The 12,514-nt window shown below is 37.8% G+C and overlaps 1 protein-coding gene across 3 annotated transcripts in view; it reads left to right on the top strand.

Moving 5' to 3' along the window:
- USP45 (ubiquitin specific peptidase 45) overlaps nucleotides 1–12,514 on the top strand; it is a 131,549-nt gene that overhangs the window by 106,625 nt on the left and 12,410 nt on the right. For 2 of the 3 annotated variants that reach the window (XM_058307185.2, XM_058307186.2), the window contains 2 exons: nucleotides 4,425–4,578; nucleotides 5,885–5,928. In XM_058307185.2, the coding sequence (XP_058163168.1) occupies nucleotides 4,425–4,578; nucleotides 5,885–5,928 (198 nt within the window). Of the gene's footprint in view, nucleotides 1–4,424; nucleotides 4,579–5,884; nucleotides 6,035–12,514 lie in introns of all 3 variants that reach the window. The other variant, XM_071218607.1, reaches the window with a different exon arrangement.

Genomic DNA, 12,514 nt, shown 5'->3' with positions numbered 1-12,514 from the left:
TAATAAAAGTTCTTCCATTGTTAGAATCACAATAAGTCGATAGAAGAATAACAATAAGTCTACTCTAGTCCATCATTCATTCCCCAATCCTGAGGATTCTGGAATGGTGATGCCCATTCCAAGTCTAATTGAGAGGGGGCTTAGATCCCATGGGGCAGATGGATGGGACTATCTTGCTTGCAGTTGCAGTCTCTCTCTTATCCTTGAGATGGACATTGTCCATCACCATCTCCTTATTAGTTGTACTGGTTGAGTCCAATGAACTGGAGTCAATGTTGCAAATCTGTTGAGATTCAGGGCCCAACTGGTACATGGACAGCCGAAAGATTTAAGTCAGAGATGGGGGTACATGGGAGGAGGCTTACCTGGGGCATACCTGTACAGCATTTGAATGTGTTTAAGTGTTCATGGGACATTGTCACAGTGGGTTGAGTTTCACACACTAACCAAAAGAATATCAAATTCCCATCCTGGGGAGCTATGCCACAGTCTCTAATGGGACAGCCAGAATTCCCTGAGTACAGGGGCAGTGACTAGTGAAGGAGGATGGGCCATTGATGGGCCCTTAATAGTGATGACTGTACCTATGAGCCCTTACTTTTGAAGTTGTATACTTTTGAATAGTATTATAGGGTGCCTAAGCCTTACCTCTTGAGCGCCTCCTTGTGGCTCAAATGTGGCCTGTCTCTAAGCCAAACTCAGAATATAAAGGCATTACCTTTCCCCCCTCACCTGGCATGGGACATAACTCCTGGGGATGAGCCTCCCTGGCACTGAGGGATTACTACCAAGCACCGGCTAGCAGTGCAACTGGAAAAAGACCTCAACCAAAAGGGGGAAAGGGTAAAGATAAATGAGTTTATATAGCTAAGAGATTTCAAAGTGAGTTGGGAGCCTATGTGTTCCAGAGGTTACACTTATGCACATCTCAGCAGGATCTCATTGACTGCCAAAGTAAATATTGCCTCATATAGTGGGGCTCCTGAGGGCTCTGGAGACATCCAGACACTATAGGCAGGGCTGACAGCTCAGGAGTTTGGCGCCCTGCCATCGGGCCCTACTTTGGAATTTATGCTCCCCAGTGTGACAGAGTCAGACTCAGTTGTGGTATCCCTACATGTGGCTCTTCTGTCCCTTCTCTATGAACCTATAGTTAGTACTACAATTGATAGGTGTATGTGCAAGAGAATGAGCTATTAGTACTGATCACGCTGATCACTGAGCCCCAGCAACCTTAAATCCATGGCCATTTCTGCCCCATTCACTTCTCCAATATTTTGAAGCAAATACTAAGCATTATATCATTTGATCCATAAATATTTCACTATGTATCTCTAAAAGTTAAGGATTTTTCCTCCCCCTTTTAAAAATAATCACAGTACCACTTTCACATTACAAAAAATTATTCCTTTATGTCATCTAGTATTCATATTTCTACTTTTCTCATATTTTTTGATGATTAAGGATCAAACAGGGTTATACTAAGATTGGATGATGACTTTTACCTCTCTTTTAATCTAGTTTCCCTACTCTCATCTTTCTTTCCTCTCACTCCCCTGTTGCAATTTATTTGTTGAGGAAACTAGTTATCTTTCTAGTAGTTTCCATGAGAGTTTATATTCTTCCCTCTCCCCCACCCACCAGATGGCTCCCTCATCTGTTTGTTCTTTGTCGGCTGCTTGTTGTCAGCTGCTCATTGTCTGGTTTTTTTTCTTTAGGAGGTATGAGGAACTGAACCTGGGACCTCCCATGTGGGAAGTGGGCGCTCAACTGCTTGAGCCACATCTGTTCCCTGCTTGTTTTTGCTCATGGTCTGCTCATTGTATTTGCTCGATGTCTGCTCATTTTCAGCTTGTTGTTTGTTTTCTGTAGGAGTCACTGGGAACTGAAGTGGGATCTCCCATGTGGGAGGCAGGTATTCAGCTGCTTGAGCCACATCCGCTCCCCCAGAAGTTTAGATTTTGATTGCTGCTTTGTTCTCCTTATTTTTTGTACAATGGTAGTTGGATCTAGAGAGGATTAAATAGATTTGGTTTAATATTCCCTTTTTGAGGGGCAAGATCATTTCACAGGGGGTATTCTCTTCTTTCATCAGGAGTTGCAAGTTGTTAGTTGTCTTTTTGTGATATTAGCCCCCATAGATGTTCAATGCTAAATCCATTGATTCATTAAGGATTATAGAATTATGATATTCTATGTTATTCTTTATTTACTAGGTAGAATACTTCTTCAAAGAGAAATTCCTTTCATCTATTTAGTATTCTTACGGTATAGTTTATAGGAAAGGGAGGATAAATGCTTGTTTCTTTCCCTCCCTTCTCCTTTGTAAACCTGTTTTCAAAAGAATGAGTTTACTAGCATCTTCAAACTGTGACTGTATAGTTTGTCATTATGAATTCATGGATTTAAACATATTTGATATGTTTTCAATCCATTACCTTATTCTTTAATTCATGACCTAATATATCAGCCTGAAGGGTCCATATTTGGCCACTGGAAGCCACTTCAGTTTGGTTCCTGGGTCTTTTTTACAAGAACCTAGTCATCTCTCTATATGTGGTTTTGCCATCAACTGAATACACTGTTTGTTTAATTTTACTTTTAATTTTGTTTAATTATATAAAATATTTACATAATTCCAATGTCAAGTATATAAAATGTACAAAACAAGATAAATTCAAGTAAGTCTAGCTTTTCTCCGTGTTCATTCTACCTGTTCCCTCTTTCCCTTAAAACAAAATGATTTTTAAAATTATGGTTCATTCTTTCATCATTCCTTTTTTATACCTCTCCTGTTAAATAATGGTAGCTTACTATATGTAGCTTTTCTTTTAAAAACTTATTTCTAACCACCGCTCCCTCCACCCCCTCACCCCGTTTGTGCTGTCTGCTTTCTCTCTATTCATTGTCTGCTTGTCTTCTTTTTAGGAGGAACTTGAAACTGAACCCGGGATTTCCCATGTGGGAGGGAGGAACCTAATTGCTTGAGCTACCTCACCTCCCTGCTTGTTGTGTCTCTTTGTGTTTCCTTGTTGTGTTTTCTCATTGTGTCACCTTTTTGCGTCAGCTCACCACACCAGCCTGTTGTGTTAGCTTGCTGTCTTGCTCATCTTCTTTAGGAGGTACTTGGAACTGAACCCAGGCCTCCCGTGTGGTAGGCGGGCATCCAACTGCTTGAGCCACATTTACTTCCCTTCTTCCTTATTTTTACATTATACCATGGAGATTATTCCATAACAGGATATAGAGACAGCATTTTATTTTTTCAAGCCACATACTACTTATTGTGGATCATTCAAGCAGTACCCAATTCATGGGTATTTGAGTTTATTCCAATATTGTTTTGCTATTACAAAAAATCCTACAATTAATAGTCTGGTGTATGTCTTTTTAAATTTTGCTCTTCTACCTGTGGGATAGAATCCTAAAATAGGATTGATGAATCTAAGCATAATATGTATGTAAATGAGCCTGGTAACATGAAATACACCTGCATAGGATTGTACCTTTTAATTCCCAACAGTATGTGTGAGTACTCTTTTCCCCATTGCCCAGCAACAGAAATGTCAAGACTACATGTTTGGCAGTTCAGTAAGTGTGGGAAAGTATCTCAGTTTATTATTTTTTTCAACCTTTTTATTTTAAAATAATTTCAAACTTATGGGTAAGTTGCAGAAATGATACAGAAGCAATACACAGAACTCCAGTGTACCTCCCACCCCACCCAGATACCCAGATTTACCAGCTATCAGCATTATGCCACATTGCTCTCCCTACCTCCCTCCCTCCTTTCTAGCTGGCTAGCCATCTAGCTAACTGCCTATCTTCTAAACATTTGTGAGTAGGTTACATACATCTTGCTCCTCTAATACTTAATACTTAAATTTCCTGAGAACAAGTACACTCACTTTTGTAATGACATTGAGTACAGCTATCAAGTTCGGGAAATTTAACTGATGTAAAACATATAGTCAGGTTTTTCAGTTGTCCTGATAATGTGCTTTTGGACATTTTCTCCAGGATTATTAGATCCAGTCCAAGATCATGCATTACATTTAATTGTCATTGTCTTTTTAGTCTCTTTTTTAAAATTGTGGTAACATGTATACAACATAAAATTTCCCATCTCAACCACTCCCAAGCATACAGTTCAGTGGCATTAATCATGTTCTCAATGTTGTGCTTCCATTACCACCATCTTTTACCAAAACATTTCCTTCACCCCAAATGGAAACCCTGCACCCTTTATATATTAACCCCATACTTCCCCGCCCCCTGCCCGTTAATTTGTATTCTGCGCTGTCTTTCTGTATAGTTTTAAGTATTCACCTCTCGTTATAAGCAAAACATACATTTAACTTAATTTTCCTTACAGTAATATTTCACTGAATATTACTAACTTAGATTTTTTCTTTGTTTAAAAGAATGCAAGTGTGGGAGATAAAGTTCTCTATGGTCTCTATGGAGTAGTGGAACATAGTGGCTCAATGAGAGGAGGTCACTACACTGCTTATGTGAAAGTGAGAACACCGTCCAGGAACTTACTAGAACATAGCACCGGAAAGAAAAATATACAAGGTATGCCATCATAAATTTATTTTTTTGTTAAAAATAAATGAATTCATTCTTTATTTTTTTCTGGAATAGATAAGTTATTTCATGGGTGGCCCTAGTGGATTCACTTTGTTAATGTAATGTGAGAAATACTTCTGAGTGCTTAGATAATTCTTAAATAATTTTAAATATAAGACTGTACCCTTCTAAATAATGTAAAACAACACATGGCTTTTTGAGACCTTAAGTCATTGTGTATTGCAGTGGAGTAGTATATTATTTAATGATACCAAGATACACCAGGTCCTTAGAATAGAGTTGAAATTGAAACTTTACTGGCTTTGCAAATAGGTCAGTGAACTAACTTTAAAAAAAAATTTTTTTATTTTTTAAATTTATTTCTCTCCCCTCCCCTCCCCACCCCGGATATCTGTTCTCTGTGTCTGTTTTGCTGCGTCGTCTTTGTCTGCTGCTGTTGTCAGCGGCACGGGAATCTGTGTTCCTTTTTGCTGCGTCATCTTGTTGTGTCAGCTCTTCATGTGGGCGGCGCCATTCCTGGGCAGGCTGCACTTTCTTTTGCGCTGGGTGGCTCTCCTTACGGGGCACACTCCTTGTGCGTGGGGCTCCCCTACGCGGGGACACCCCTGCTTGGCAGGGCACTCCTTGCGCGCATCAGCGCTGCACATGGGCCAGCTCTACACGGGTCAAGGAGGCCTGGGGTTTGAACCGCGGACCTCCCGTGTGGTAGACGGATGCCCTAACCACTGGGCCAAGTCCGCTTCCCAAACTAAGTCTTTTTTCCCTATGTTAGTGGAAATTATTCTTTTCCCGGAGCAAATAATGTTTTCGAGGCTATCTAATATTATACTTAGGTCCTGTGGGAAGTGACAAGTGGAATTACAAACCCAAAATACAGTAATAGTTCTGGCATTTTTACTTACCCGTGTCATTACCCTTACCAGAGATATTTATTTCTTCATGCGGCTTTGATCCTATTGTCTGTTGTCCTTTTCTTTCAATGTGCAGAACACTCTCTACAATACTATGATTAAAATATATAATGATAATATTATATCACTAGATATTTAAAATAAACTGGTGCTTATTTTGTCAGGGATAACTGTAAATTATCTCGGTAATATTAATGATTTGAAAGATTTCATTTTGGAAGATGGTTAACCCAAGAAGAAACACTAATGCAAACAGACCTATGCGGTTAAGATTTAGCATTAGATAAATATAATTTGCGATGAATGTGTTGCTGTTTATAATTTAGAGTGAGAACGTAAAGCATACCTTTTGTAAAATTATACTTCTTTTCTTGTGTTAGGTTTGAAAGAATCTGACAGTGAATCAGCAGGACAGTGGTTCCATGTGAGTGACACTTACGTGCAGATGGTTCCAGAATCAAGAGCACTGAGTGCACAAGCTTACCTTCTTTTTTATGAAAGAATATTTTAATTAAATGTTCAGTATAACGGTAATGATTATTTAGATCACTTTTATTTAAATGCTGCAATGATAACCGTAATATGTAATGTGCCTTTATAGTGTTCTATCTTCTGTAAGAATAGCATGTCCTTCAAATGTTCCTGAACTTTTTTTTGCCATTTTGGTGAGCCAAAAAGCAGATTAAATTTACTCAATACTTTCGCATTTATGGTCTTAAAATAAATATAAAAACATGTTTTTTCCCAAAACATTTGTCTTGGAAAAAGGGTTTTTAGTAGTATAGGAAGCCACTTTATAATGTGACTCATCATGCGAATTCAGAAATGATGTCAGCTAAATCAAACCATCCCTTAAAACAGTGTTTCCCAAATGTAAGACACATCAACTTCCTGATTTCATACATATATGTGTGTGTAAGATGCATATATATATTCTGTGCTATTGTTTACTTATTATTTTCTTAGCCTTACGTATTTTTAGCCTCCCTTTTTGAAACCTTAGCTTTATTTTAAACAATACTATTGCACATCTATGTGCTATTTTTATTTTTCCTAATAAACATTAAATGTATAATTACTGAAGAAAAATTGTTTCTTTGTATACCACTTAAAATCATCTCAGGGATATCAAGTGGTATGTGTTCTGCTGCTTGGGAAACACTGCTGTAACACATGATTACATGAACTAATGCCTAATATGACATGGTTATATTGTCATCTTATGTCTGATTCAGCTATATAAAAAAGTAGCACTGTAATTTTAGTAGTATGGGTTTATAAATAATATATTGACTAGCTTATTGCTTGAGGTTTTCAGAACTAGAAACATATTGAAATATTTCATCAACCAGATCATTTGCATTCCATTTATGGTAGAATGAAGAGTAATTTGCAAGTGGTTAATCAAGGTCAAAATATAATTAAAAATAATTTTTACATGCAGATTTGGTAGATAGAAGTTGCTACTCGATATAGGACCATAGGGTACCTTGGAAATATAAATTACTATGTTATATTTATAAATGATAGAGAATATATCTTATTATATTTAGCAAGGAAATATAAAACATTTTCTAATCCTATATTTCAGTTAAACAGGATTTTGCGATCACTTTTTGTCTTCGATGAGCATCACTGATAAGTTCAAGTGGATTTGGCTTTTTTTTTTTTTTAACATTTATTTATTTATTTCTCTCCCCTTCCACTACCCCCCACCCCCACCCCAGTTGTCTGTTCTCTGTGTGTATTTGCTGCATGTTCTTTCTTTGTCCACTTCTGTCGTCAGCGGCATGGGAATCTTTGTTTCTTTTTGTTAAGTTCAAGTGGATTTGGCTTTTTTTTTTTAAAGATTTATTTATTTATTTAATTTCCCCCCCTCCCCCGGTTGTCTGTTCTCGGTGTCTATTTTGCTGCGTCTTGTTTCTTTGTCTGCCTCTGTTGTCGTCAGCGGCACGGGAAGTGTGGGCGGTGCCATTCCTGGGCAGGCTGCTCTTTCTTTTCACGCTGGGCGGCTTTCCTCACGGGTGCACTCCTTGCGCGTGGGGCTCCCCCAGGCGGGGCACACCCTTGCGTGGCACGGCACTCCTTGCGCGCATCAGCACTGCGCATGGCCAGCTCCACACGGGTCAAGGAGGTCCGGGGTTTGAACCGCGGACCTTCCATATGGTAGACGGACACCCTAACCACTGGGTCAAAGTCCGTTTTCCGTCATTGTGGCCTTTTGAAATGTGGATGAATGGAGCTGTTACTAGTGTTAAAGATGGTAATAGTACACAAAATGCAGAGCTTAAAAATGTACACCACACAAAATCTATTTTTAAATTATTGAAATTTCCATAGTGTTTTTTTTTATTTTTAATTCTGAAATGATGGAGAAATATATCTTTTTAAGTTAGTGGTCTGCATTGTGAGGTTGTATGCTGTAAAAGGTAACTCACTGTGTTTTCTCTTTAAATATAGTTCATTAACATTGAAGATTAGATGATAGAGCACTAGATTAAAAAATTTTTCAGTTTAGTCTCTTTATTTAAGCCAACCATTTTGGTAATGGCAATTACAATTCTTTTTTCTTGCCCCCAAATGTCAATTATCAGGTCAACTCATTTTTCTCACAGAAAAGGTACTATTAAGAGGCATACATTTTTATTGGATGGTCACCTGCTTCTTTCTTTGATTGCAAGAACATTCTTTTCTGTTGCTTATTGACCCATCCTTTATACAGTTGAAGTCTGAGATGGTGAGTGATGGGTATCTCTTTGAGAGCAAGGATCAGGGAAAATGCATGGTTCCTCTTTTCTTTGTTAGGATGGTGGGAAATGCACCAGTGATGTATTCATCAAGTAGCCAATCCTTTTTTTTTTGCAATTTTATTTTATGTCTTTATTTATTATATATTTTTTAATGCTACATTCAAAAAATATGAGGTCCCCATATACCTCCCACCCCCCTCACCCCACTCCTCCCATAACAACAGCCTCCTCCATCATCATGGGATGTTCATTGCACTTGGTGAATACATCTCTGAGCACTGCTGCACCACATGGTCAGTGGTCCACATTATAGTTTACACTCTCCCCCAGTCCACCCACTGGGCCATGGGAGGGCATGCAATGTCCAGTAACTGTCCCTGCAGTATCACCCAGGACAACTCCAAGACCTAAAAATGCCCGCAATCACATCTCTTCTTCCCACTCCCTACCCTCAGCAGCTACGGTGGCCACTTTCTCCACATCAACACTACATTTATTTCCATTACTAATCACAATAGTTCCAGAATAGAATATCAGTAAGTCCACTCTAATTCATACTCTATTACTCCATTCTGTGGACCCTGGGCTGGTTATGTCCACTCCACCTCTATATTGAGAGGGGACTTAGATTCCACATGGATGATGGATGCAATCTGCTTGCAGTTGTAGGCACTGTTTTGGCTCCATGGTGTGGTGGTTGAACTTCTTCACCTCCCCATTAGCTGGCTGGGGTAAGTCCAGTAAACCAGAGGGTAGGAGTTGCAAGTCTGTTGAGGCTCGGGGCCTGCAAGTAGCCAATCTTTTAAGTTCTGTTCTGAGTACCAGCTAATACTATCTAATTTTCAATTTGGTGATTGATATATTGTAGGTTCAGAACATTAACCGTAGTACATAAAGTAATACAGTAGTTTTTATGCTTAACTTGACATTATTCATTCAGGGTATAATTAATTGAACACCTACTATGTATGCATCAGGCACTGTGCTGATGCTATTTTAATATGTAGATTTTAGGCATTATTGTAGAAGTAATATGCAAATAAAAAACTTCTATTTTCATGTCCTTAGTGTTAAATGAGCTAATTCTGAAATCTATTTTTTTATAGCCTAGAGTTTATGACTGCTTTCCCATGGTCTTCTGGAATTGGAATAAATTAGATTTTGATACCTAAGTATTTCCTAAAAGTAACTTTTGTAATAGGGAAAGTGTGTTAAGTTACACATAGGTCTACATTTAAATTTTTTTTTTTTTTCAAATATTTCCAGAGCACATTTGCAGGATATTAAATTGTGAGGCCACTGTTGTAATGGTAGTTTCCAGATCAACTCAGGAAACATAAATAAATGAGAATGTTTACAGATCCTCAATACAATGACCATAGTGTTTGGTTAAATGAATTTAAGAAGTAAAATAGAGATATTTCACTAGCTTTGTTTAGAAACTGGATTACAGGGTATGTCTAACCCTAGTTTCCCCCTAGTTTTCCCATATTTAAAATTTAAAATTTTGATTATGTGCCAATTATGTGAATATTTTTACACAACCAATTATATGTCTATACTTAAGGTTTTGTCATTTAATGCTTTTTTAAATCATGTGAAAACCACCTTTTTAGATGGCCAAGGAGAATGGTGGTTGATCATTTCAAAGAGTTGTTAATATCTGTTTTCTTATTTTAAATGTGCCAACAGATCTATTTTACCATAGTATAATATATATAATGGCTTCTAGCTTGCACATATGGTGATTTTGAAAAGTGATTTTATATGTTAGCTGAATAAAATTTCCTGAAGATTAAACTGTGAAATGTTATCAGTCCTCTAACTTTTGTAGTTTGTCTTCCTTCTTCACTTAAATTCATAATCATAATTTATTTTTCTGCATGATAACTGATCCAATAAGCCCAAACCAAATGTTATGTGCAATAAAATTGAGCCTCTAGATAATATCTAATGCATTATTAAGAATGACTATTTTTAGATATTTTAAATGTTTTTGTTCACATAAAAATCATCAATGCAAATCTGTTTAAAAGATTATTTTTAAGCATTGGCTATAATGTTATGTCTACCGTTTCATCTTTACCTTTTTTTTGCAGTGTTTTTAGAAAATATGTAACTTACTGAGCTTTTTTTATGATACTGTATAAACATGCATAATAAATACCGAATTCTTATTTACCTTATGTTTCAACATTGGCCCTGGAGTTTTCGTAATGCACATTATTGACAAATGTTTTATCTGTCAGCATTGTATTTGTTTACTTGGTTACATTCAAAATATCCTCCATATTTTAGAAATTATTCCAGAACAAAATAACATATTATAGGTCATTTTTACCCAGACTTTAGTATCTACCAAAGGGTAGGTAACTCTTCATCCTTTCGGAAGTTTCTCAAAATGGTTGAGTTGGTTAGATGGAATAATCCATTGGAAAATACTGGGTCATGGATTCCTTTGAGGTTATGATGAAAGTTATAGGCCATCTTTCATCATAATGTTCCATCATTTAATAAGTATTCATTGAGCATTTGCTGTATGCTAGGCATTTGGGATACAATTAATATGAGACAAATATCTCTAACAAGTGAGGAATAAAGTAAAGACATATTAGCTAGTAAGTGATATGGAGAAATACCAAGCAGCATTACCCACAAAGCCATATGGGAAGTCCAGGAGATGAGGGATGTAGTGATATTGAAGATGTAGTGATAATAGTCCTGATAGTCCCAAAGGAGAAACTGAATCTTGGGAAAGAGTTGCGTTTTAGTTGTGGGGCCCTCTCTTCACCCCTGCTATAGGCAATATAGAAGATGGGAAGGGAAATCTTGGCATTTGCATGTTCCTAGAAAAATATATGTCCATAGTTTTTATATGTAATTTCCGAGATTCATAGACACCCGGAAGCCATTTTCATACATTTTTGAAATTGCACCCAAGCAGAAATATCCAAAGTGTTTACATTCCTGAATGTATTTAGGATAGGCTGGGTTATGCTGCAGTAACAACCTCAAATCCCAGGAACTTCAAACACCAAAAGTTTATTTCTTGCTCACCCACAGACTACTGTGAGTCTGGGCAGTCTGTAAAGGGAACTGTTCTCCAGCTCATGACACCATAATCCAGGCAGATTCAATCTTTGGTTCTACCATTTCAACCTCAGGCTTCCTCATTGTGGCAGGGCAAGAGAACACTAGAAGATCTCGCACTAACAATTAAGTTCTTTATCTTGGGTCTGTCACTCACAATCAGTCCATTGGCCAGAAATAGTCACATGGCCCTGCCTAATTGCAAGGAGGGATCAGTAGGTAAGAGTAAGTCTCCCGTGGACTCAGAAGAGGAAGATGGGATATGTCAGCACTAAATGTTTCCATCACAGTCTGCCTTTCTGGTCACCAAATACTCAGCTCACTTTTCTTTCTACACATGGAAAATACTGACCCCTTTTCCAAGGGAACTAGCCCCAAAGTTCCACCCAGGTAAAGCTTCATCCTCTGAGACCAGGCTCTCTAGATGTGCTATGTCAAGTCTGATGTTGCTCTCACTGGTCTGGAGAACCAAGGGGAAAAAGATAATTTCAGTTTTCCAAACAGTTAATGTCCAGTGGTGAAACAGGGAACTATAACCACAATAAAAATGCTCATTCATAAATGGGAAGAAGAATGGGAGATACTGTCAGAGTTGCCTGCCCTGGATATGGAATGTTCATTATCTTGTTTTTCTGTTGTCTAGGAAGAATTCCCTTGTCCATCATTCTCTGTGGCCCACATGCCACCCTCTGGAAGGATTTTTTATTTCTCTCCTTGGCTCCATCTGAAATGACTGTTGGTAGCTGCACAGATTTTTTAGTCCATTTTCTAGATGACTGGGGCTGAAATTTTTATTTTGTTAAGTTTGGAACAGTCACAGTTTTTAGCTGAAGTTTATGGTGTCTTTGTCAGTACAACTCTTAAAAACTTAGTAGGTGTCTTTATCTCTTTCCAGTCTGATCCAAGTGTCAGTAGCTGTACCTGAGTTTTTGGAGACTTGTAGTTATTGGGTTAGATATATTTCTTTGCTATCCTGTTCCCATATCTCTTCTTCTGACTTTATGGCAGATAATTGGTAGGAGAGCCATACTCTTAACCAGATCTTCACCCTCAGGCATATTTTTTCCAACTAAGGTTGGGACGCCTTAATCCATTGACATTTTTCACAGTAGGAGGGAAGTCTACACCCTAGTTGTGATCTTTGCCATAAGACTTAGCTTTAATGATCCT

This window comes from Dasypus novemcinctus, chromosome 11 (assembly GCF_030445035.2).
Source record: "Dasypus novemcinctus isolate mDasNov1 chromosome 11, mDasNov1.1.hap2, whole genome shotgun sequence".
NCBI lineage: Eukaryota > Metazoa > Chordata > Mammalia > Cingulata > Dasypodidae > Dasypus > Dasypus novemcinctus.
The sequence above is the reverse complement of the archived record's forward strand: the minus strand, read 5'-3'. Positions and strand labels throughout refer to the sequence as shown.